Consider the following 25,860-nt stretch of genomic DNA (forward strand, 5'->3'; position numbering starts at 1 on the left):
AGAACCTGCTGAGTTTCCCCAGTAATATCATCAAGAAACAAAAGCAGAAATTGCTGGAAAGGCTCAGCAAGTCTGGCAGTATCTGTGGAGAGAAATCAGATTTTTCTCCAGCAATTTCTGCTTTTGTTTCTGATTTCCAGCATCACATTCTTTCAGTTTTTATTTAATATCTTTAAGGCTTTAATCAGATTGTCCCCAACCCAACATCGATAGAAAACAGGCCTAGTTTTATAATCTCTGCTCATAATTTTAACCTCTGAAGTCAAGGTATCATTAGGCCCAATATATCATTCCAGAGGTGTGGTTTCTTCATATAGATTCACCAAGTCAGGCACTGCCAGGGACCCGAATTCGAGTTGACCTTCGGGCGACTGATTTGTGTGAAGTCTGCACCTTCTACCCTGTCTACGTGAGTTTCCTCCCACCCCTGCAGGTTAGGCGGTGTTGGCCGTACTAAATTGCCCCATTGTGTCGGCCAGGCAGACTCGCCATGGGAAAGGCAGGGCTATAGGGACGTGGGGAGGGGATGTGTCTGGGTGGGAGGGCTGATAGGGACCGAATAGCCTGTTAACACAAAATGCTGGAGATCGCAGTGATCAGGCAGCGTCAGAGCGATGAAGTGTCATTTCGACACGTTCCTGATGAAGGGCTTGTGCTCGAAACGTCGAATTCTCTATTCCTGAGATGCTGCCTAACCTGCTGTGCTTTGACCAGCAACACATTTGCAGCTCATTTCGACACGTTACCTTGCTCTCCTTTTCTCTCTCTTCCTATGGGTACTGCCTGACCCGCTATGATCTCCAGCATTTTTTTGTTTGTTTTCAGTACAAATTCCAGCATCTCCAGTCCAGTTGGGATTCGGAGTCCTCTCCAGCAACCAGCCTCCCTGCCGATAGATGGCAGTGGCTTCTCGGCCGAGGAGCGCTGGGGGTGGGGCGGGCACCAAAAGCGTAACATCTTGAGCCGAGGCCCCGCCTTATCCTCTCGCCCCGCCCCGCACACGGACACCGCTGAATAAAGACGGATCAGGTCGGCCCGCCTCCTTACCCAGTCCGACTCTCCGATTGGCCGGAATGGCCCGCCTACTTTCCCGGTCCGACCCTCCGATTGGTCAGAATGACCGTCCATCAATCAAGACCGTCCGTCGATCGGTTGGTCGACGGGCCTCCTCGGTCGACGCGTTTCCTGTTCTAAAAGTTCCTGCAAAGCTCCCAGAGAGAAAGAAACACAGCCTGTCCCCATCTGCTCTCCCCACCAAAACAAACAAAAAGCCCCGGACGCAGAACTAGATGAAATAAACACTTTTAAAACGTGCAAGTGAACCCAGCCCACAAGCGACGCACTACCCTGTCCCTCCGAACGCCACTGGGCGACTGGCGGCCGGGCGCCCGCGAGCGCGAGCCAACAGCCTCCTGGAACCTTCCAGAGGCCGGTGACCGTTACTCTTAAAGCGAGGCTGTATTGGCCGTTTTATTTTCAAAATAAATTTAAAAAATAAAACACGTTTACGGGGCCAAACAATTGTCAAGAAGAAAAAAAAGAACACTACATTTTCTCTTCACCATTTTTACCCCTTTCCCTGGTTAGAAACTGGACCCATTGAGGAGCCTGGCGCGGAGCGGGCTTGGAGCGGTGAGTGTCTTCTTTCACTTTCAAATTAGGTTTGATGTTTTTCCTTCAAAAAACTATGTAGTTAAGTGCATTTGAAATCCCCCTCCCCCCGTTTTCGGTTTTCAGGTAACTCATGTCGCGTTTATTTTGATGAAAACCAAAAGAACTGCGGATGCTGCAAATCGAGTTTACCTTGTTTTTGGTGCATACGCATCCAGTCGTTTTCAAATTTATTTTGTATTTCTTTCAGTTCGCTTTTTTAAAATCCGGAATTGCCATCCTTGTGTTCTTTTTTGAAAAAAAATTGAATAATTGCACCCTAAACTTAAAGCATCAGCTTTTTCTTTGGAAATGTGTTAATTCTTATTTTGAAAGTTTTGTGTGTTTATGTGATGTTTGTTTGCATGTATTTAGAAGTTTACTTGGCGTTATTTTGTTTTTAAACTTTCAAAATGTTGACATTTGATTTTACACAAGTTTTACGTTTAGAAAAGTCGTATATTTTAAGATAACAATATTGAATTTACTATTTATAAATTGTGTACATTTACCCTTTTCTTAACAATTTTTCAAAGTCTTGTTTCAGATTATTAAGAATTACTATGTTTGCAGCATGGTATCAGGCCATTCAGCCCATCGGGGACATGCCCATGTTTATTCCCTAAAAAAAGCCTTCTCTGCACCTTCACCTTGCCTCTAAAACACATTCTTCTTTCTCCCTCATCCAGCTCCCCCTTTAAATTAATCCATTATGTTTGCCTCAATCTCATCTCACCGTAGCAAATTTCACGTTCTCACCCCCCTCTGGGAACAGAAATTTCTCTTTCCTTCCCCTGCTGAGTTTACCAGTTTTATATGTTGATGTGATGGATATTTTATTTTTCAAACTTTACTTGAGTTCAAAATTTCACTTGGTGTTATTTTGCTTTGTTTTTAAATTTTAAAAATGTTTACATTTGATTTTACACACACTTTACATTTAGAAAAGTCATGTACTTTGAGATGACCAAATTGAATTTCCTGTTTGTAAACTGTGTATATTTTCAAATTACCTTCCAATTTTTAAAAAATCTTGCTTCAGATTATTAAGAATTACTGGGTCTGCAGCACGGCACTAGGCTGTTCAGCCCATTGGGGCCATAGCCATGTTTAATCCATAAAATAACCACCTTCACTCCTCCTTTATCTCACCCCCAAAACACATTTTTCTATTCCTTTCTCCCTTATCCAACCCCCCCCCCCCCCCAAACTTTAAATTCATCCACGGGGGCGGTAAGGTGGCACAGTGGTTAGCATTGCTGCTTCACAGCACTCCCACAGTCCAAAGATGTGCAGGTCAGGTGAATTGGCCCTGGTAAATTGCCAATAGTGTTAGGTGCATTCGTCAGAAGGAAATGGGCCTAGGTGGGTTACTCTTCGGAGGGTTGGTGTGGACTGGTTGGGCCGAAGGTTTCCATAATGTAGGTAATCTAATCTAATCACTATATTTGCCTCAACCACATCTTGCGGTAGCAAATTTTACATTCTCATCACACTCTCGATGAAAAGGCTTCTCCTTCTCCTTGTTGAACTTACTAGTGACTATTTTGCCTTGATCAACCCTGATTCTGGTCTCACCTGCAACTGAAAACACATGGATGAAGCCTTTCCAAATCCTAAGCACCTCATTGAGGTTGTCCCTCAGGCTTGCTCCTCATTTCCTGATGGGCATAGTTCCTCCATTCTGGTATAATTGTAAAATATTTAATTTTCCAATCAACTTTGAAATATACATTATGTTCAGAATTTTTCCCTTTAAAACATATTGAAAAAGCAGATGTACATCCCTGAATCAGCTCCTGTCATTCTACAAAATTTCATAGGTGCACGAATAGGAATAGTTTGAAGGATATGGGCCAGGATCAGGCAAGTGGGATTGGTTTAGTTTGGGATTATGTTTGCCATGGACAGATTGGACCAAAGAGTCTGTTTCCGTGCTGTTTGACTCTAAGCATTTTTATAATGCAAGTTAGGCATTTAAAATTAATTTATCTTTTCCCATTTAAAATTCCAGTTTTTTTCTTTTAAAGTAGTTTGATTTTACATGCATTACAAGCGTTTTACTCTGCTCTTATGAAGGGCTTATGCTCGAAACGTCGAATTCTCTATTCCTGAGATGCTGCCTAACCTGCTGTGCTTTGACCAGCAACACATTTGCAGCTGTGATCTCCAGCATCTGCAGACCTCATTTTTTACTCGTTTTACTCTGCTCTTACAGGAAGCATTTGGCCCATTGTGCATCTACTGGGTCTCTAAGACTAATGCACCCAGTGCTGCTCCTTTACCTTCTGCTATAGCTTTGTTCATCCTTTTTGATTAATAATCATATTATCTCTTGAGAATAAACCTACCTCCACTACATGTTCAGGCAGTGTAGTCCAAATCTTTAACCACTTGCTGTGTGAAAAATGTCGTCTCCTGCTACTGTTTCATTTTTTGTTAGTTACCTCAAACTGTTCCTGATCCTTCCACTCATTGGGATCTTCAATTTAGGCTATTTAATTATAAATCCATTTAAATTCTCAGTTGAACTGGCATAAACTGCTTTCAATTTTACATCAGTTATTTTAATTCAGAATGTTTCCTTTCGTTAAACAAAATCATGTTACAGCTTTATAGCAAATATTGCTTTTAAACTGAGTCCTGACTTCTGACAATATGGAAGTTGTACAGGGATTTCAATATTCCGTAATGGTGCTTGGGTAAAGATTACAAGCTTAAGCTGTGAAGGACATCCTTCATATTGTATCTTCTGTTGGGACAGAAATTTGTAATTCACAATTCTTAATTCATAGCAGTGGAATTGTAACATTTGTAACAGGGGATAGGGTGGCATAATGGTAATGTCACTGAAGTAGTAAATTGGAAGGTCAGGGTTATGCTTTGCAGATATGGGTTCAGACCTTACTCAGGCAGTAATAATGATGACGAAACAATAAACAATTGTCATAAAAAGCTGCCTGATCCCCTGACGTTGTTTAGGGAGTGAAATCCACCATCCTTAACCAATTTGACCTTCTTGCAGCCTACACCAACAGCAATGTGGATAACTCCTAACACCTCTCTGAAATGGCCTAACTAACCATCTTTTAAAAGGTGAATAGGGAAGGATAACACATGCTGACCCTGCAAATGATGACTGCATCTCACTAAATAATAAAGTTATGCAGGTCTGACTATAGTTGTAAATTCTATACTTCCAAATGTGTGGATGTATTCCAATTCATTGCAAATTTAACATACCAGGACTGGAGGATACAGATCTGTCACTGCATGCACTGGCATACAGCACTGCTGGGTGCAGTATTTGGAAGCAGAGGACAAGTTACAGATGTGTTATTATATAACTGTATAATCATACTGGTTGGACTCAGACTGTCATTGTGAAGTTATTTTAACTGCTGCAAATGTGTTGCTGGTCAAAGCACAGCAGGTTAGGCAGCATCTCAGGAATAGAGAATTCGACGTTTCGAGCATAAGCCCTTCATCAGGAATAAGAGAGAGAGCCAAGCAGGCTCTCTCTCTTATTCCTGATGAAGGGCTTATGCTCGAAACGTCGAATTCTCTATTCCTGAGATGCTGCCTAACCTGCTGTGCTTTGACTAGCAACACATTTGCAGCTGTGATCTCCAGCATCTGCAGACCTCATTTTTTACTCGAAGTTATTTTAACTACCTATTTGGACATTTATGACATCTCTGGGGCAGATGGGACTTGAACCTGGACCTACTGGTCAAGGTCAGGAGTCACAGAACACCAGGTTATAGTCCAATAGGCTTATTTGAAATCACAAGCTTTTGGAGCACTACCCCTTTATCAGATGCACACTTCACCTGGTGAAGCGGCAGTGCTCCAAAAGCTTGAGATTTCAAATAAACCTGTTGGACTATAACTTGGCATCGTGTGATCTCTGACTTTGTCCACACTAATCCAACACCAGCACCTCCACAGTATTGGCCAGAGGTAGAGGCACTACCACTGTGCAACAAGATCCTTCTCTCATATTGTGTAAACCTAAGATTCAGTATTAGTGAGCATAGATTTGTTTTGTACAACTGTTGGTGCAAGTGCTTATGGATCCGTTCTGTGTGACTGGTGTAGAGTATTGATGGATGTTTGCTCTGTATAATGGGTATAGTGCTCAACGTTTGGGAGAAGATTCATCTTCTGGCAGCTGGGTGCAGATTCATCCTTGTATGATCTGGGGTCGTAATACTGGTGAATACAAGTCTGTCCCTGTGCAGCACTGGTTATGGTGGTTGGTGAAAATAGGCCTAGAGGGTGGAGATCATGGTGCTGGTGAATGCAGGTCTATTGCTGCATGACGGGGTATATGCTGCTGGTGAATACTAGTCTATCCCTGTGTTATGGGGTCACAGTATTGATGAGTGCAGCTCTGTTTCTGTACAATGGTAGGGTGCTGATGGTGCAGGTCCCTCACTGTATGAGGGGATCGCATTGCTTATGAGTGCAGGCCTGCCCTGTGTGATGGGGATCACATTCTGGTAGATACAGCTCTGTCTCATTACCATGAGGGTACGAACACAGTGCTGGTGAGTACAGGTCTATCCCTTTTTGTGTGTAGCTACATTTGACCTCTTCAGAAAACTCAGATCTTTGCAGAATTGAGAACTAAAATCCACTTAAGAATCTAATGATAATAACATTTTGAACCTCCATCTTATTGAGTACAGGTATAACAGATGTAGGCCTTTTGTATTGCAGGTGCACGTTTGTATTGTGTGACCTGGTGGGCACACATTTGTTCCAGTATGACTTTGGTGGTGGTGGGGTGGAGGAAAGTGCAGTGCTGATGGGCATGCACATGCCCAATATAACTGGGTTGGGAAGTCATGGTGCTGGTGTATACAAGTTGATCTCTATATTGTAAGTGGTTACAATGTAGGTGGGAACAGGTCTGTCATTGCATTATATTAGGTGCAGTATAGGTGGATACAGAGTGCCATTGTATATTGTTGGAGTATGTTTGTTTTCTATAGCTAATGCATGGATACAAATGTATTGATTTTATTTTGACCTTGCAATGATAATTGCACTTTATTTTGAAGGACAATGCCTGGGCAGCAGCCGCAGAAAGACAAAGAAAAGGAAGAGGAGAAGGCTGATGAGGAAATGGAGCAGGATTCTCCAGAGAATGAGGAGAGCTCGGATGAGGAGAGTGGCAGTACTTCTGCATCTGAGGAGGAGGGCGAAGACAGCTCAGGTTGGAAAAGGAGTCTGAATTCAGCCACTTTTTAAGTACCTTTATTTGAATGTGTGTGGGCGTACACATGTTCAAGATTTTGAATTTTACTACGTATTGTGGTTAGAGTCATAGAGATGTGCAGCATGGAAACAGACCCTTCAGTCCAACCCGTCCATGCCAACCAGACATCGCAACCCAATCTAGTCCCACCTGCCAGCACCCTGCCCATATCCCTCCAAACCCTTCTTATTCATATACCCATCCAAATGCCTCTTAAATGTTGCAATTGTACCAGCCTCCACCACATCCTCTGGCAGCTCATTCCATACACGTACCACCGCGTGAAAAAGTTGCCCCTTAGGTCTCTTTTATATCTTTCCCCTCTCACCCTAAACCTATGCCCTCTAGTTCTGGACTCCCCCACCCCAGGGAAAAGACTTTGTCTATTTACCCTATCCATGCCCCTTATAATTTTGTAAACCTCTAAAAGGTCACCTCTCTGCCTCTGACACTCCAGGGAAAACAGCCTCAGCCTGTTCAGCCTCTCCCTGTAGCTCAGATCCTCCAACCCTGGCAACATCCTTGTAAATCTTTTCTGAACCCTTTCAAGTTTCACAACATCTTTCTGATAGGAAGGAGACCAGAATTGCACGCAATATTCCAACAGTGGCCTAACCAATGTCCTGTATGGCCACAACATGACCTCCCAACTCCTGTGCTCAATACTCTGACCAATAAAGGAAAGCATACCAAACGCCTCCTTCAATATCCTATCTACCTGCAATTCCACTTTCAAGGAGCTATGAACCTGCACTGCAAGGTCTCTTTGTTCAGCAACAGTCCCTAGGACCTTACCATTATGTGTATAAATCCTGCTAAATAATGAACTATTATTGTTGAGGTTGCACAAATTCTGCATTCATACTATATGCTATTCTTTTAATTTACTCATTAATGAAAGGTTCAAATTCCAGATAATTTAATTCATTTAATGAAGCAGTTCAAAGTAAGAAGGGAATTGGATGGTCAGTAGTGGATATTTGAAGATAAAAGGGTAATTTGAATTGCAAGCTGTCACTAAAGGATATCAGAATGGACGCTGTAACCAGGCTGAAGAGACTTTTGGATGTGGTAGCATCTTTCCTACTGATAGAATTGTATGCCACCTTTTTTCTTTCACACTCCTCTCATAGTCAGAACATTGTGTTTGAGCTCCACTCCAGGGGATGAACAAATTTGTGTTGACATTCCAATGTTATACTGAGGGAATGCAGTTATTTCAGAAATTAGATGTTAAGCCAAGTCCCTGCTTTCCTGATATTAAAGTTCCATTGCTCCCTCAACCAAATCCATTCAAAACAGAATAACTGATGCTGCTGGCTCACAATTGGTGTAAATGTAACAGTAACTACATTAGTTCATTTTATGAAACATTTTGAGACTTTGAGAAGCTAGATACGTGAAGGAGAAAGGGATAGAGAGGTAGTGCCTGATATGGTATGATGAAGTGAGGCAGGAGAGACTCACATGGATAGCAAGCACTGACAAACCTTGATTCAGTTGTAAGGCACAAGTCTGTGCTGTAAATTCTGTGATTGCGGTAAGGTAATAAAATGAACAAATATGGGACTTTTAACTGGAGTTATTTGGATTGATCTGACCACATACATGTTCCTTTTTGCAGAAATGGACGATGAGGACTGTGAGCGGCGCCGCACAGCATGTCTGGATGAAATGTTGGATTTGGAGAAGCAGTTCACGGATCTGAAAGAACAGTATGCTGATAGCCTCTTTTGAATATATCTCTCCGGTATTCTTCTCTCCTGAAGGCGCTGCTTCCTACTAAGCATGGGCTTCACAATGCTGTCTTGCTCACCGCCCGCGGGACCATTCTTGACTTGAGGCAAGAGTGCAACTTGCGTGTGTAACAGTCACTGGATCACGATTTAAGATTGGAAAATCCCTTTAGATATCGGGTGTGGACAAAGTCAGACTGGGCTCTGATGCTGCCCACAGTTGAATAGCCACCCAGCACTATCTAAGTTCCCACGCAAAGACTGGCCATTTGGCTGAGGTACTGGAGGGTAGAACTCTCACCCACCAAGAGTCAGCATCTTTAGGAAAGGAGGGTGAAAACCAGCAGAGATACTTGCTACAGTTTGAAAATTTGGTTGGTAAAAGTTGGGCAGAGGATTTACTCTGAGAAGGTAAATAGAAAATGGAGGATAAAACTGGCAGCTTCTCTTTTGCAGACTGTACAAAGAGAGATTGAGTCAGGTTGAAGCCAAACTGGATGAGGTGATCGCAGGAAAAGCAACTGAGTACTTGGACCCCCTGGCTGTCCTGCAGAAGAACATGAAAATCAGAACGGAGGTGGCAGGTAATGTTTGCATCACTGACATAGCCAAGCTGTTGGACATGGCAGTCAGCAGCTGTGAAAAAGGGAGGGCATTTTAGAATTATGCTTAGTTGACAAATATTTATTTTAATATCTGTGGAGTCATGGTAGTGACAGATTGTGTAAGAGAGATTACAGAAGTATTCAGCACGGAACCATCTTGGAGCCAGAGTCTGTAACTGTACCGTAGCACTTGAAAACAATTGAATGATCACTGCAGAGAGACATGTATCCAACAATTGTGACAACAGGAAGTTTGTGTTTCTAATGTATAGATATGATGGGAAAGTTGTGTTTGGGAGAAGTGCAAAGGTGAAGAGTAGTGTAAGTATCACGCTGATTTCCACTGTGCCCTGAATTCAACCTATTCGCCAGTAACGCCCTGTAAATTGCAACTCCTTAAAGTGTGGACTGGAAGTTTTGCAGCATGTGGTGATGTTTATTTCAGGTGAAATGCTGCTGTTCAAGTTCGAGGAGGACTGGATGGTATGCAAGAGATTAGCTATGTCAGATACTGATTTGGTGTTATTGTACATGCTGAAATTATCGCTCATTGGTAAGTTTGTCCCAATTCTGCATCTGACAGGAGTATATAAAGATTTGTGTTTGGAAGTAATCAGAAACAGGTACGAGTGTGAACTGCAGGGAGCTCGACAACATCTGGAGGTAAGGACAGTCGGGAAAGTGGGACAACAAAACTGAATCCTCTAATATTTCATTCTAATTTTGCCTTGTGTTCATGAGAGCAGTTTGTCAAACTAATCCAAAATCTTGGGCACAGCTGAGAATTGCTTTGATAGTTTCTACTCTTCAATTGCCTTGCTATAAAACAGTTCCACAAGTGCTTACTACTATCTGGTACATAAGCACTTTGCATTTTTGATTTTTGTCATTCCTTTAACACCCAGGAAATTCTAACAAAGTGCTTTAGAGAAGCACAATGGGTCAGGACCATTGATTCAATGTACATGAACGTGAAGAAAGGACAGTTAAGCAAAGATTCAGTAATTTGTCAATGCCTGAAATCAACCCATTGCATCAGCTTGTCTTGACACCCACATATTTTCACATGTGATATGGGCCCTCCAAAACACATGCTTCATATAATATATTTGTTCATTTGAGGCATATGTTCAAATTTCTGTAAGCAGAAACATTTGGAGGTTGTTTGCAGACAGTTTGCCTCTTAAAGGCTAATTTCTCCCCATTCTGTTTTGGTTGTGGGTTCAGAGTGAGAAGCTGTTACTGTTCGATAACATGCGGAATGAGCTATTGGAGCGAATTCAGCGATTGGAGGAGGACAAGCAAAGTATAGACATAACCTCTGGTCAGTATTCCGCAGCTTATTACGTGAGTACCTCTAATACATGAATTTCCTAGTCTACATGAATTTCTACTGCTATCCTGAAGATGTTGGTAGTTGTTGGGATATGGTTTCCATGTCCACTGAGCACCCTCTGGTACCTCACACATGTGAGAAGACTGTGAAGCTGAACCCTAGGGACTGAATTCTGTGTAAGGTGGTAGAAACATTGTCACTTCAATCTTTGTCAGGTGAATTAGAGCTAATCTTGTGGAAGTAACTAAAATACTATCAGAAAGGGTGTTCTGAGTCACCAGTTCAGCTCCAAACTTTGGGGTAGAAATGCAAAGACGCAGACTTTTGACACATTAATGCAGCACTCTTAGAAACTGATATTAAGTTGAGGTTAAAATACAGAGCTAAAAGGGACACTTAATAGGTGGCAGAGCTGCAGGTTTCTACGACGAATGAGTGAAATGGGTTGAATGGCTGCTACCTTCGGCACTTACTGTTGAACATACTGAGCTGATTTAGATAATTGCATTCAATTTAATAATTTTCTTTCTTTGTCAGAATGGTGGAATGAGGAGGTCCGTGGGAAACGGAACAAGAAGAAATGTGACACCTTTAAACCAGAAAAAAAGAAGAAGGCAGCGACTGTGTCTGATATCCTTACGTTTTATTTTAATGCCTATTGTTTGGTTACAGCATGTTGCTACATAAGGATCATTTTATGATGTTTGATATATGTGCCAGAACCTTCCTGTCAATGAACATGGCTATAGGTTCAGGGTAGAGGTATGATTCCCTCTTGTGACCTATCCTCCCTGTGAATCTTGATACCATAAGATGTGTTGAGGCAAACACCATAGTGCCTTTAAAGGGAAACTAGATAAACAAGAGGAAGTAGTAATTAATGAGGTACAGAGAAGGCACAGCAGAATATGAAGGGTTTTTTTTGTGAAGCTTGAGCACCGGACTGTGGTCCAGTTGATTTGATTCTGTGTTGTACACTCCTATCTCATAGCATTGTTGTTATATTTTGGAAAATTCCTGTATGCTATCTTTCTTTCTTCTCCTCACCATTTCTCTCTCTTGACTTTTCAGTCCTCTTAGTTTACTTCTCTGCCAGGTATCTATCCAGCTCCATGTTGTTGTCCCTCTCCATTGTGTCCCTATAATCGATGCTGTTTTTTTCTCTATCCACTGCATAAAGTGGCTAATTCAAAACTTACTGTCCCCTCTAGCCACCTTCCTTACCATACAGTGAACTCTGCTGTGATTATATTGAACATATTAAGTATGAGTTTAATGCATGATACTAGTGTATTTTTACAGAGGCTCTACCCAGTCTCACCTAGAAAGTGTTACCATTTCATCTGGACAGTGAGGACAGATCAATTATTGGATAGCTTGGTATGAGAGGTACTCACGTGCCCAGGATTCAGAATTTAACCATGACTAAGACCATAGAGAAGTACGCTATTCAGCCCATTGAGTCTGCTTCACTATGCATTGAGGTTATGGCTGATCTGATATTCCTGAACTTCACTTTCCTGGGCCTTTACCCATAATCGTTGATTCCCTTACTAATTAAAAAAAATCCCTCTATCTCAGTCTTGAATATATTTAACAGCACAGTGTTGACAGCTTTGCATGGTAAAGAATTCCACAGATTCACTACCCTCTGAGAGATTCCTCCTCATCTCTGACTTAAATGTGCAACCCCTTATTCTGTAATTATATCCTCTGGAACTTGACTCTCCCTCAAGGGGTAATAACCTTCCTGCAACTACCTTGTTAAATCCTGTAAGAATCTTGTGCTGTATGTTTCAATAAGGTTGCCCCTCATTCTCCTAAATTCCAATGAATACAGGCTTAACCTACCAACCTCTCCTCATAAGACATTCCCTCTGGTATGTCTTATCAGTTATCAGTTTAGTGAACATTTTCTGGACTGCCTCCAGTGCCAGCGCATCTTTCTCTAGATAAGGGACCCAAAACTGTTCACAAAATTCCAGTTGTGGTCTGTATAGTTGTGTTAAATCCTCCCTAATTTTATATCCCTTACCCTTTGAAATAAAGTCCAGTATTTCACATGCCTTCCCCATTACTGCTGAGTTTGGATGCTAGCTTTTTATGATTCATGAACCAGGACCCAAATTCCTCTGTTCTGTTGCTTTCTGCAGTCTTTTTCCAGGAAAATAATAACCAGTTCCCTTGTTCTTTCTGCCAAAATACATAACCTCAAATTTTCCCACATTTTATTCTGTCTATGAAGTCTGTCCACTTGCTTAACCTTGTCTGCCCCGTTACAAACTCTTTCTGTCATCCTAATCACCTGCTGTCCCACCTATTTTTCCATGATCAGCCAACTTGTCACAGAATCATACGGCATGGAAACAGACCCTTCAGTCCAACCAGTCTGTGCCAAACATTATTCCAGACTAAACCAGTCCCATCTGCCTGCTCCTAGCCTGTATCTCTCGAACCCTTAGAATATTCATGTATTTATCTAAATGTCTTTTAAATGCTGTAATTGTGCCCACATCCTCACCTCTTCCTCCAGAAGTTCACCCACAAGTGAGCCACCCTCTGTGTAAAAAAGAAAATTGCCCCTTATGTTTTTAAAATCTCTCTCACCTTAAAAATGTGCTCCTGAGTGTTGATCCCCTCACCCTAGGAAAAGGCACCTATCATTAAGCCTATCTATACCATTCATGATTTTATCAACTTCCTACGCTTCAGTGAAAAAAGTTCCAGCCTATCTTTACACTCAGATCTTCCATACCCAGCAACATCCTGATAAAACTTTTCTGATCCCGCTCCAGCTTAAATTTCAATCCTAAAACAGGGTGATCAGAACTGGAGCTGAAAATGTGTTGCTGGTTAAAGCACAGCAGGTTAGGCAGCATCCAAGGAACAGGAAATTCGACGTTTCGGGCCAGAGCCCTTCATCAGGATGATGAAGGAGTCTGGCCCGAAACGTCGAATTTCCTGTTCCTTGGATGCTGCATAACCTGCTGTGCTTTAACCAGCAACACATTTTCAGCTCTAATCTCCAGCATCTGCAGACCTCACTTTTTACTGATCAGAACTGGACACTATTCCAGAAGAGGATGCACCATTGTCAAGTACAACCTCAACATGGCATCTCAATTCCTGTACTCAAAGGTCTGAATAATGAAGACAAATGTGCTAAATGCCTTTTTAACCATCCCATCTATATGTGAAGCAAACTTCAAAGAATTATGTGCCTGAACCCCTCGGTCCTTTTGCTCTACAACACTGCCCAAGGCCCTACCATTTCCTTTGGCACATGCATTTTCCTGATCTAAGTTGTTAATATATTTTATAAATAATTGTGACCTGAGCACTGATCCATGTGGCACTCCACTACTTAGATTTCCAACCACAAAATACCCTGCTTACCCCATCTCATGTCTATTAACTAGCCAGTCTTCTATTTATGCTAATATACTACCCCCAATGCTATGGGATCTTATCTTAAGTAGCCTATTAGCTGGTACTCTATGAAATTACTTTTAGATCCGCTATTTCCTCCTTTATCTCCTTAAAGAATTCTAGTAAATTTCTTGAGCATAATTTACCCTTCATAAAGCTATGCTGACAATTTTATTATATCGTGTATTTCTAAATTCGCTGCCATTTCATCCTTTATGTTTTCCCAGTGTCAGATGGTAAGCTGGCTGACCAGGAGTTACCTGTTTTTTTTTGTTTCACATTGTTAAACAAAAGTGTAACAGTTTTCCAATCCTCTGGGACTTTTCTAGAATTTAAGGATTCCTGGAAAATTACTTCCATTGCTATCTTTGTTGCTATTTCCTGTATGCAAGGCGCATCCAATCAGCTTCTGGGAACTTGGCAATCTTTAGCCCTGCTAGTTTTTTTTTTGTTTACTTGTGGGACATGACATTGCTGGCTGAACCAGCATTTATTGCCCATTCCTAGAAGCTTTTGAGAGGATAGTGGTGAACTGCCTTCTTGCACTGATGCAGTCCATTTGCTGTAGGTAGACTCTCATTTGCCACCACAGGGGGAAATTTCAGTACTTTGACCCAGTGACAGTGAATTCAGGATAAAAAGTCATCAACTTTTTATGCTGTTAGAATTGTTGTTCTCTTTGATGTTTATTCCAGTTGACACCTTCCATTCTTTTCACTCTGATTTGTTTCTCACTTCTGTTGCTCCAGTATCAAGGTGAAGGCTGTCGTTCTCCCTCCAAATTGCCTGATTCCCCCTTTCAAAACTCGATTAACTAGTTATTCATCAGAATGCTGATAGTAGAATGGCATAATAACTATTACTGTACATCTGATTCTTGTATAAGGTGAGTTTTAAGGTATTTCTGAGATGCAAGGTGCTGTAAAAATGTCCCTGTCGCTGATGAGTGATTTGGAAGGGAACTTGCAGGGGATAAGGTGCCTGTGTTCTGCTACCCTTGTCTTTCAGCTGGAAGTGGTTACGTATTTAGAAGATTCTGGAAGTGCTAGTTTCCCTCACACTCAAGCGATAGTTATTATATTTATTTCCTTCGATTAGTTTGTAATTTTGGAATGCTATTAGTATTTTTGTAAATACCGATGCAAAGTATTAATCAAATCCTCAGCCGTTTCCTGGTTTTGCATTATTATTTCTCTATGAACATTCTCTGCGAGGCCAATGTTCTTTGGCTTCCCGTTTTTTATATATCTAATGAAGCTCTTGCTGTGCATTGTGATACTAAATACTGATATTTATTTGCTTCAGATATTAGTTATGATGTCATTCTGGTATCAGAAGGCTGAAAATTCAAACTGCAGAACAGGACAATACTGAAGGAGCACTGCACTTTTGGATGTACTGCATTTCAGTTGAGGTGTTAAACTCTGTCTGATTTCTTGAGTGAATGTGACATTTAAGCGCTCTAGTGGCAGTAGTAATTGTTGTAGTGCAGTTAAAAAATGAAAATTTTCATTTTTTTAAACATTGAAGTACAAGACAACGCAAGTTAAGAGTCACATGTTTCCTAACAGATTTAAGTTGAAGCTAACAGACCACCAACTTTTTATGCTGTTAGAATTGTTGTTCTCTTTGATGTTTATTCCAGCTGACACCTTCCATTCTTTTCATTCTGATTTGTTCCTCACTTCTGTATCAAAGTGAATGCTATTAAGTCATCCTCCAAATTGATTGATTCCCCCCTTCCAAACCAGATTAATTAGATTATTTGCTAGAATGCCAATAGTAGAATGGCATAACAACTGTCACTGTACATCTGATTCTTGAATAAGAAGAAGCTTAAGATGTTTCTAACATGGAAAGCTGCTGTAAAAATTTCCACGGAGCTGGTGTTCTTGAGGGACAATTATGTCCCTTTAACAGGACAGCTATTCCCCTTTTTCTGAACGTAGTGAAGTATGGAATGGGAATTATAAGTAGCGTTGGCATTAAATGGTTAACATTCTCTAGTCTTAATTCCTTAACATCATTGCACGGCCATACATTGTCTACATGTTGCGAGACATTGATATCTTGGAGGACTGGACTGCCATTAAAAAGGTAAACTCTGCTGTGGATCACTGTACCTATATGTCAATTGTCTGCAATACTTTGGCACCCTCTCCACTCACTTCCCTTTCTCTGCAGTTGCTCCCATTTCCTTTTGCATGTTTCCTTTTCTGCTATGCTTTCAATTGCCTGGACTTTGTTATTTTACATTTCCTAGCTATCCCCAGCAGCTTTTTAATCTGTACGTTTTTCATTCCCTTCATGTTTCAAGTTTGCTGTACTCTCCCTGGCAACTTGCCTCATCCATTTTGTGCTTACCAAGTTTTGATGTCCTCACTTTCCCATCCCTCTCTAGTTCCTAGCCCTCTGTGCTCCTAAATCTTCGCATTCTCTGTTCCAGCCCAGGTCTTGAAGAGTTCTGCGTGATTTATGCGTTAAGTGGGCAGGACCAGGGTCTGTCTTTGTTTGGAGGGCGTGTGGTGTAGTTCAGCAGTGCGGGAGACTATACAGAATCACTGGGTGAGGTGGGTTTTACAAGACTGTTCCACTGATGGGGAGTCTCCCTTGCTATAACACCTGTTATGAATTTGATTCTGCCCTACCTGTGATGATCCAAATAGATTTCCAGCAATTGCTGCAAGATCATGAAATGTGCATATTCTTCACTGGTGTTGAGAGGAACTGGGACATTTTGGATTCCACTGTTGTCCCATTGCAGTTCCTGATCAGTTATCTCAGTGATGCTTTTTCCACATATACAGAGATGCTGAGTTTGCTATCCTGCTGCAGGATGTCGTGTAAAATCAACAATAAAGTTTACTGCGACTCGTTTGCCCTCTTCAAGTGGTATGGGATTCACATTTGCGAAGCACGTGACTAAGTGTGCTGACATTGCAATGCAGCAGAAATTGTAGTCCTAGTTTTGAAGTTGATAAGGTTTATTGGGAACTTTTACTGCCCCGATGAATTCCAGAAAAACCATGTCACCATTGTGTCTTTCTGTTCTCTCTTGCACCGAGCTAGACAACCTAATAAAGATACTTTTGTGCAATCAGTTTACTTGTGCGTTGCCAACTGCATTTTTATAGTTGGAGGTGTGTTTGACTGTGGGTGGGCCCATGTCTTGATGTTGCTGGTAGAAGCAGTTGAGGTTATGCATTGAGTAGCCTGCCAGTGTTGATGAGTGGAAAGATATGGCAGGTATATGATAAATCTTTATTTTCTTTTAGGCAAAAGCAGTTGTCTCCCAGCAAAAGAGAAAATCAGATGGTAAGTGAGGCAATTTCATTGGTCCTTGGCAAATATGTGCTGTAAGTCCTTCACAAAACTCAACATCAGAGACTGTGAAATTGGGAAAGTCCAAGCTTCTACAGGCTGCATAGAAGAAAGGTGACTATACATAAATCTCACTCTACTATTTCGTTCCCCAGGTACAGGTACTGAAGCAGCCCATGGTAAGAAGGCAAAGACCTCATCTCAAGTGCTAAATGACACAGGTGAGTAGAAATATTGGGCTTTTTCCTCAATCTTCACCTTGCACTTGCTTCTGTCTCCCTTTTCTTGTACTCAATGCTCTCCTTGCTCTTCAGACTACCTCTTTCCTCTCTTCTAGCATTATTTTTCTTTCCCCAGTCTCAAAGTACTCCTAAATAAGCATTCACATAGGGCAAAAGTCCCTTACGTCTGTATCTTTTTGAGTGGATTGATCCTGCCCTACTTAATTCCTCATTGCAAGGCCCAACCCTACCTTCTTTCTTGGTCCCACAACTCTTTTAGTCCAGTTAGCCCTGGCTGTGCCTATTTGTGTACAGTTCAGAATTGGATGTGACACTCCTGTGATGTTTTTGAGATGTGGTAAACATATTCCTTATTGCAAGTTGTAGTCATGTAGTCCAGAAAACATTTTGTTGCTTTCTTGATCCCATTGTTACCATCTCCTTCAGTGTTCTTGTGTCTTTTCCTGGGAACTTATTCCACAATTTTTTCCCCCCTAAAATAGAAATACTGTTGTGAAACCTGATTGGGCCCACCCTGTCTGACCTGTTTTCGTTTTCCCTGTCAAGCATCTCTCTTTTAAGATCGGCAATGTTGTGTGGAATTAAGGGCAGATTGTCTTCCTAATTTTCCATCATGCCAACCCTGTTGGTAATCCTGTTTAAAGTCTTTGAGAAGATTTGTAGCTCGGGTGCTCGTTATTGTGGTTCTGTTAGCTGAGCTGGGAGTTTTGTTGCAAACGTTTCGTTCCCTTTCTAGGTGACATCCTCAGTGCTTGGGAGCCTCCTGTGAAGCACTTCTGTGCTGATTCCTCCGACATTTATAGTGGTGTGTCTCTGCCGCTTCTGGTTGTCAGTTGCTGTTCGCTGCAGTGGCCGGTATATTGGGTCTAGGTCGATGAATTTGATCAACAAACACATCGACCTAGACCCAATATACCGGCTACTGCAGCGGACAGCAACTGACAACCGGAAGCGGCAGAGACACACCACTATAAATGCCGGAGGAATCAGCACAGAAGCGCTTCACAGGAAGCTCCCAAGCACTGAGGATGTCACCTAAAAAGGGGATGAAACGTTTGCAACAAAAACTCCCAGCTCAGCGAACAGAACCACAACATAATCCTGTGTCCATTTTGCAATGCTGGCATCATAGTGGACAACCTCCAAGTTAGCACAAACTTATTCTGTATTAGGGATCAGAGCTGAATGAGACTCAGTCTCTACTTAATGTCCGAAAAACAGAGGAGTCCTCTCTCCCTATCAATACTGCTCTCTGTGTGTCACAGTTAATACAAACTAGTTTTCAGAGTAGAGTTTGTGGTAATCTGTCAGTCATAATAAAAATCTTTCACAAAGATCTTTCACAGCTTAAGAGCATGCAGAAAGTGTGCCAAGGAATTTCTTGTCTGATTTCGAAATGCTGTCCTGTTAACAAATTGACAGATCCATAGCCAATGAACCAGACAGGCTGTAATGGTTACTAATGCATTGATATCTGGCTGTCATTCATTTTGCTTGGTAACTAAAATTAACCCTGTAGCAAAAATGAGAAAAGAGACTCTGAGGAAATACAGACAGAGAGGCAGAGAATAGAAGAATTTAGTCTGTTCTCTCCACAGCTCTACCTAAACAGGAAAAACATTTGTACTTGGCCAAGTGTGAAGATGGAAGATTATTCTATGAGGGAGACTGGTACAGCAAGGGGCAGAACATCATACTGGAGATAAAGGATGAAGCACCCTCACAGTAAGCACTTTTGCATTCTATATATGTTTGTTTTTCTCACCTTTCTTCTCATCCCTCACATTGAATATAAGGTTGCTTAATTCTACATGTGTGAAGGTGAACACTGTCAGCAAATGTATTCATGAGGAGAGGGAGCTGAGAGTGATCCTGTCCATACCCCTGACAGATTTCACCCATCACTAACCCAGAGCCCACTGAGGACAGGTGTAATGGAGATCAGCTAACTTGACACAAGTTTTGTTTCCACATTTGACACTGCAGTTCCCAGCTGCTTTGCTGAGACAGAAGAAGTCGTCTTCAGTAATCAAATATGTTATTTGGTGCTTTACGAATTTGCTTTTTGTCAGTATAAAACCAGTTTCGTCTCAGGGGATTGAATCTTAGTAGCAACACTTATGGCATTTTATCCACTGAATACACTTCTACATGCATTATTTACAGCACAGGTTGATGGGCCTTCAAGAGAACCAGATACTTGTGCTTTTGTTTCCTGGGTCTGAAAGTCCCAGCTTCGATAGCCCTGCAGTTGGATGCAACCCAACTGCAGGGCTATCATGTGAATTGTGGGTGAGGGAGAGGATAAGGGTGGACTGAGATCCACTCCATAGTGGCATTACCTGCTGACACTCCTTGTGCGCGTTGTGGTTCTGGAGGATTAATAACTGTTTTTGTAGAGCTGTAACCCACCATATGTGGCATTAACTAGAGGCCTTCCTGGCTGATATGAACCAAACCTGATAGGACAGTTCAGGTATTGGATTGGGTTGATGGAAGGTCTTCTGCCCCACTAGGGTTAGGGCATAGCCAACGCTTAGAGTCATAGAGATGTACAGCATGGAAACAGACCCTTCGGTCCAACCCATCCATGCCAACCAGACATCCCAACCCAATCCAGTCCCAAATGCCAGCACACGGCCCATATCCCTCCAAACCCTTCCTATTCATATACCTATCCAATGTTGCAATTGTACCAGCCTTCACCACATCTTCTGGCAGCTCATTCCATACACGCACCACCCTCTGCGTGTAAAAGTTGCCCCTGAGGTCTCTCTTATATCTTTCCCCTCTCACCCTAAACCTATGCACTCTAGTTCTGGACACTCCGACCCCAGGGAAAAGACTTTGTCTATTTATCCTATCCATGCCCCTCATAGTTTTGTAAACCTCTAAAAGGTCACCTCTCTGCCTCCGACGCTCCAGGGAAAACTGCCCCAGCCTGTTCAGCCTTTCCCTGTAGCTCAAATCCTCCAACCCTGGCAACATCCTTGTAAATCTTTTCTGAACTCTTTTCAAGTTTCACAATATCTTTCCGATAGGAAGGAGACCAGAATTGCACACAATATTCCAACAGTGGCCTAACCAATGTCCTGTACAGCCGCAACATGACCTCCCAACTGCTGTACTCAATACTCTGACCAATAAAGGAAAGCATACCAAACGCCTCCTTCACTATTCTATCTACCTGCGACTCCACTTTCAAGGTGCTATGAACCTGCACTCCAAGGTCTCTCTTTTTTTAAAGATTAGATTATCTATAGTGTGGAAACAGGCCCTTCGGCCCAACAAGTCCACACCGACCCTCCGAAGAGCAACCCACCCAGGTCCATTGTTCAGCAACACTCCCTAAGACCTTACCATTAAGTGTATAAGTCCTGCTAAGATTTGCTTTCCAAAATGCAGCACCTCACATTTATCTGAATTAAACTCCATCTGCCATTTCTCAGCCCATTGGCCCATCTGGTCCAGATCCTGTTGTAATCTGAGGTAACCCTCTTCGCTGTCCACTACACCTCCAATTTTGGTGTCACCTGCAAACTTACTAACTGTACCTCTTATGCCTGCATCCAAATCATTTATGTAAATGACAAAAAGTAGAGGACCCAGCACTGATCCTTGTGGCACTCCATTGGTCACAGGCCTCCAGTCTGAAAAACAACCCTCCACCACTTATGCTATATTTTGGGTATTGCATTCAGTCCTAAAGCCTGTTAACTGACCTGATCATCTTTGTTGAATCTTAATGACAAATGTAATTCTTTTCTCCATTAGTGCAACAATTACGGCTGTCAGCACAGGAGAGGTCTGGCTCCGCAGGTTAGATGGCAGCAAAACCAAATTGTATGTCAGCCAGCTTCAGAAAGGGAAATATTCTATCCACCAGGCATGACCTTTGACAGGAACCCTCTACCATCGAGGAAAAGCTTACACCTGCAAAAATCGATTATATAAAACGAAAAAGTACTTTTTGATAAGCAGCCTTCTACCTGGGGTATACGTGGAAGACTGGCACTAAGGAAACTCAGTGCACCTTCGTTATGGAGCTTGGCAAAATGATTGCCAAAGTTTAAAGACCATGAGCATCTAGAGGGAACAAAGTTTGGCAAAACAGCCAGCTTTGAGGAGGCTGGTTAAACAGAAGACCCACCCCCCAACATCCCATGCCTCCTTTCCAGATTGCTCACAAAATTCATGAGTGGTGAAACCAAGAGAAAATCTTAGCACTTTCTCTTATCTTTTCTTTTGGTGACCTACTCTGCACTAAGACTCAAATCTGTGCGTGGCATGAACTGCAGAGTAATTAAAATACTAGTTGGAGCCTGTATCCAAATGGTGCTTTATGAATTTGAGTTACATGGCAAAGCTCAACTGTGGATACTGCTTGCAATTGTACAGCACTTTTTAAAAACCGGACCGACTCTGAACTGGAGTCCTAAGCACTAAACCATGGAGATCGTGTAGAATAAAAAGTTTATTTCAAATCTGTTGAAGCTTTAAAAAATAAGACATCTATGAAAATAAATATTTGACACGAAGGCTGCTGTCAGTTCTTATTTCAGTTGAATTACCTCTCTTGAAGTGCACAGTCTCTTTTGCTATATATTCCCTCACTCTTCCAATGTTCCAGGCTAGGGATGGGGCAATCACCTAATATTCCTGTTTCCTGTCTCAGTCAGTGACTCCTGCTTAATATGTACAGATATCACTTGGGAATAGATGTGGCTATGGTGTCCTCACCATTGAATAGCCTGCAAAGATACACAGCAAATCACGTGAAGAATTGACTTGGGTGAGGCATGCACCTTTAAAACTGTCAGCAACTTCATAATGGGAGGTCAAAGAAAGGAAGTAATATTCCCTTGGTGCAGTGACAATCAGCACCACGGAGAGGGCATGGTGCAGATTAATTCTGCATCAAGAACTGCTGTAATTCTCAGCTGGTGTTCAGATCAGGATGTTCACAGCATGCGGAATCCAGTTGTCATAGATTGTAACCTGGGATCAGAGAAACTTCCTGTAGACTACTTGCACTGTTAATTCTGATGAGTTATCTAGACTTGACATTAACTTGCTTTCCATGGATGCTGCCTGACCTACTTTGATCTCCAGCATTTATTTGTTTTCAGTATGGATTCAAGTGACTGTAGTAATTTGTTCTTAAAACAGAAGCGACTTGGTACATTGGAATTGTGTACAGTTGGAGTAAGTGGAAAGGTCGATCCATATCTGTGTGGGAAAAGGGAATGGGGATGGTTTGGATTTATTCTGACTTTGACCAACATGGTTCATAATCATTGGCATTCTTTCAATTAGTTTAGATTACTTATAGTGTGGAAACAGGCCGTTCGGCCCAACAAGTCCACACTGACCCGCTGAAGCGCAACCCAGACCCATTCCCCTACATTTACCCCTTCACCTAACACTATGGGAAATTTAGCATGGCCAATTCACTTAACCTGCACATTTTTGGATTGTGGGAAGAAACCGGAGCATCCGGAGGAAACCTATTTAGGTGAGTTAGATAATAGTTTATGGTCCTGAAAGCTCAGACTCCTACTGGGATGCGGGGTTATAGCATCTGCAGATCTAAAAATACAAGGACTACGTGGGAAAGCTTTTCTCTTTTTATGGTAAAGATATATCTAAAAGGACGGTAGGAATTTCAAATCCATCCTTTCCAATGCAATAGATGTGTCAAAGTATTTTAAGAAAGGGAGCTTTCTCATTGAGTTTACTTTAATATCTTTTTCAGGCAGGGTATTAACAAGAGATAGATGAGTGAATAACTTTTCTTGCCTCCAGTATTTCTCTCTCCTTTGCACCTTTTTAATTACCTTCTTGATCTATGGATCCCCTTGAAACTCTTGGTTATTTTACTGTTGTGCCTTATCTTTGTCAAACAGTGCCGGCAACTGTCCAGAGAACTTTGGGGTAGACTCAATGGAGCATGCATGTGTGTGCACACAGCGCCTCCCTGTGTGATGTTACAATGCCGTATTCTTTGCCTTATCCTACTTTGTGTTCCTCTTAACTGTGCTTTAGACCATGCACTGGCACTGTAGGGAACAATTGAACTTGGCAGATGAAATCTTAAGTTGATGCTAAGTTTTGGGGTTAATTTTGTGTGAATCCCAATATACTTGGGAAGCTGAATGCCAAATGAAATAAAAAAAACTTGGCCTTGATTGAAGTGACTGGCCATTTTGCCAATTCTCTCAATTGTTCTAGGCACACATCATGTCTGATGGCTTTCTAAAGGATTCAGTTCACCCAGTGCCACTTCCTATAGCCCTGCAATTCTTTCCTTTTCAAATAATTATTCAGTTCTATCCTGAAGGCTTTAATTGAACCTTCACCACTGTGTATTCCAGTTCCTAATTGCACGTAAAGTTTTTTTTCTTATCACCTTTTGCCTGTCACATTAAATATGTACCCTCATGTTCCTGATCCTATCTCCAATGCAAACTGTTTTTCCCTTCAACTATGTCCAGACCTCTTACATCTACTAAACCTAAATTAATTTCTACTTTGCACGCCAAACTTTGTTGAGGAAGTGCCTTCTAGCTGCACATCAACTGGTTGGCTGGTAAGTTCATTTCTTTTTATTAATTATCTACATCACAGTTCAGTCTGAAGCGGTGGCTTCCAGGCAGATCCCACTCCAGCTCTACCATTCCAATAGCTGTTGGTACACTCAATATGGCAGTTGATGTAATTACATCTGCTGCCACATACTGAAGTTGCCAGGCTTGAATTCTCTTTCTGGTTGACGAGTGCCTGCATATTTAAATCTCCTCGAGATAATGATACATGTCACCACATTGAGTGTCCTGCAGTTCTTTGGTTTATCCTATAAACAATAGTGTCCATGTTTTCTATGTAGCCGCCATATTGAGTGTGTCAAATCCCACTTGTTTTTTTAGAAAACACAATCAATATAAAACACAAATTGGACAAATAAACTCCACGAACAGTGGGTATGAAATGGGATAACAGTAAAATTAGATGCCTTTCCCATTTTTTCAAAATATTAAATGGTGTTTCCAAAAATTAAAACAGATATTTTCAATGTTAATATTTGATAAGTATTTCCTTTTGAGGATTGGCAGGCCAAAATATGGACGACGAGGATAATCTTTTGTTGATGCGTTGCCCGCACTGCGGCCTAACTCATCTTCCGACGTATGCAGATGTTGTGGCGCCTCGTAGGCACGAAGCCCTGATAGCAAGCACACCGGTACGATCCGATGGTATTTACGCAACGTGCGTTCTTGCAGAGGAACCGCTTGCGATGTAGCTCACGACATTCGTTGATATCTAGCAGCCAAAGAGCAATTAAGTCAGTGACTAAGTGTCATGGACTACATTCTGTCAATGGTACTGTACAAACACTAAATAAATTCCCTCCAGCTGATAATCAATTAAAACCAAAGGCCAGTGGTCTTGTATACCCTGTTAGTGTAGGATTGGTGGAGTAGGAAGCCTTACTTTGACTGTCTAGGACTTGGTAAGTTATGGAGTATTCCAGTGTCATTTTCCATATCCAGAACTGCTTTGTTTACACGATTGAATGGTTACCGGGGTGATTTAGTGATGGGTAGAACAATGTGGTTTTAAATCCCACAAAATATTAGAAACGCTGGATGGGAAAATTAGACTCTGATCAGAATTTGAACAACTAGGACGTGTGGGGGTGCAGTTACGTGGTGGTGTGGGGGATTCATCTCAGAAAGACCCCTCTACTGCCTTGAAGGATTCCATGTGAAATGGTGTCCCAGGCTGTGTTAATCTAATCATACTTCGGGGCACTCTCGTCTGGAGTTGGCAATTTTTAAACATTATTGTGATGCACTCAAACATAAGCATTCGGAACAGGAGTAGGCCACTCGCCTCTTCAGGTCATTTAGTAGTATCAATGTTAATCTGATTTTAATCTCAATTTCACATTCCTACAACATCCAACCTTTCATCTCTTGATTACCAAGTGTCTGTATACCTCTGCCTTTAAAATATTCCAAGATTCTGCCTCTGCTGCATCTTGAGGAAGAGAGAGTCCCAAAGATTCTTATCTCTGTCTTTAAATGGGTGGCCCTCTGATTCTACATTCTACCATCCCTTTCCACATCAATTTTGCTCTCCTAAACTTGAAATAGTTGTAAGTTTGTCTAACCTTGTCTCACAAGATAACCTGCTCATTCCAGTTATTAGTCTAGTGGATTAAAGTTTGCAGGAACAGAGAGTAATAGATAACCTAACAATATTATTGTCTATT

The 25,860-nt window shown here is 41.8% G+C and overlaps 2 protein-coding genes across 4 annotated transcripts in view; one reads left to right on the forward strand and one right to left on the reverse strand.

The window, feature by feature from the left end:
* Window positions 1-1,149: 1,149 nt before the first annotated feature.
* LOC132836249 (breast cancer metastasis-suppressor 1 homolog) lies at window positions 1,150-22,133 on the forward strand. Its single transcript, XM_060855604.1, has 12 exons — window positions 1,150-1,632; window positions 6,720-6,874; window positions 8,541-8,631; window positions 9,109-9,236; window positions 9,841-9,920; window positions 10,485-10,581; window positions 11,131-11,223; window positions 16,055-16,119; window positions 17,298-17,337; window positions 17,499-17,564; window positions 19,184-19,310; window positions 21,360-22,133. Exons 2-12 carry the CDS (start codon window positions 6,724-6,726, stop codon window positions 21,475-21,477), a joined length of 1,056 nt encoding a protein of 351 aa, XP_060711587.1. The 5' UTR covers window positions 1,150-1,632; window positions 6,720-6,723; the 3' UTR covers window positions 21,478-22,133.
* Window positions 22,042-25,860, reverse strand: part of ltbp3 (latent transforming growth factor beta binding protein 3) — a 189,039-nt gene continuing 185,220 nt past the window's right edge. For all 3 annotated transcript variants that reach the window (XM_060855602.1, XM_060855601.1, XM_060855603.1), the window contains exon 27: window positions 22,042-24,905. In XM_060855602.1, the coding sequence (XP_060711585.1) occupies window positions 24,754-24,905 (152 nt within the window). In that variant the 3' untranslated portion in view covers window positions 22,042-24,753. The remainder of the gene's footprint in view (window positions 24,906-25,860) is intronic.

This window comes from Hemiscyllium ocellatum, chromosome 46 (genome assembly GCF_020745735.1).
Source record: "Hemiscyllium ocellatum isolate sHemOce1 chromosome 46, sHemOce1.pat.X.cur, whole genome shotgun sequence".
Lineage (NCBI taxonomy): Eukaryota > Metazoa > Chordata > Chondrichthyes > Orectolobiformes > Hemiscylliidae > Hemiscyllium > Hemiscyllium ocellatum.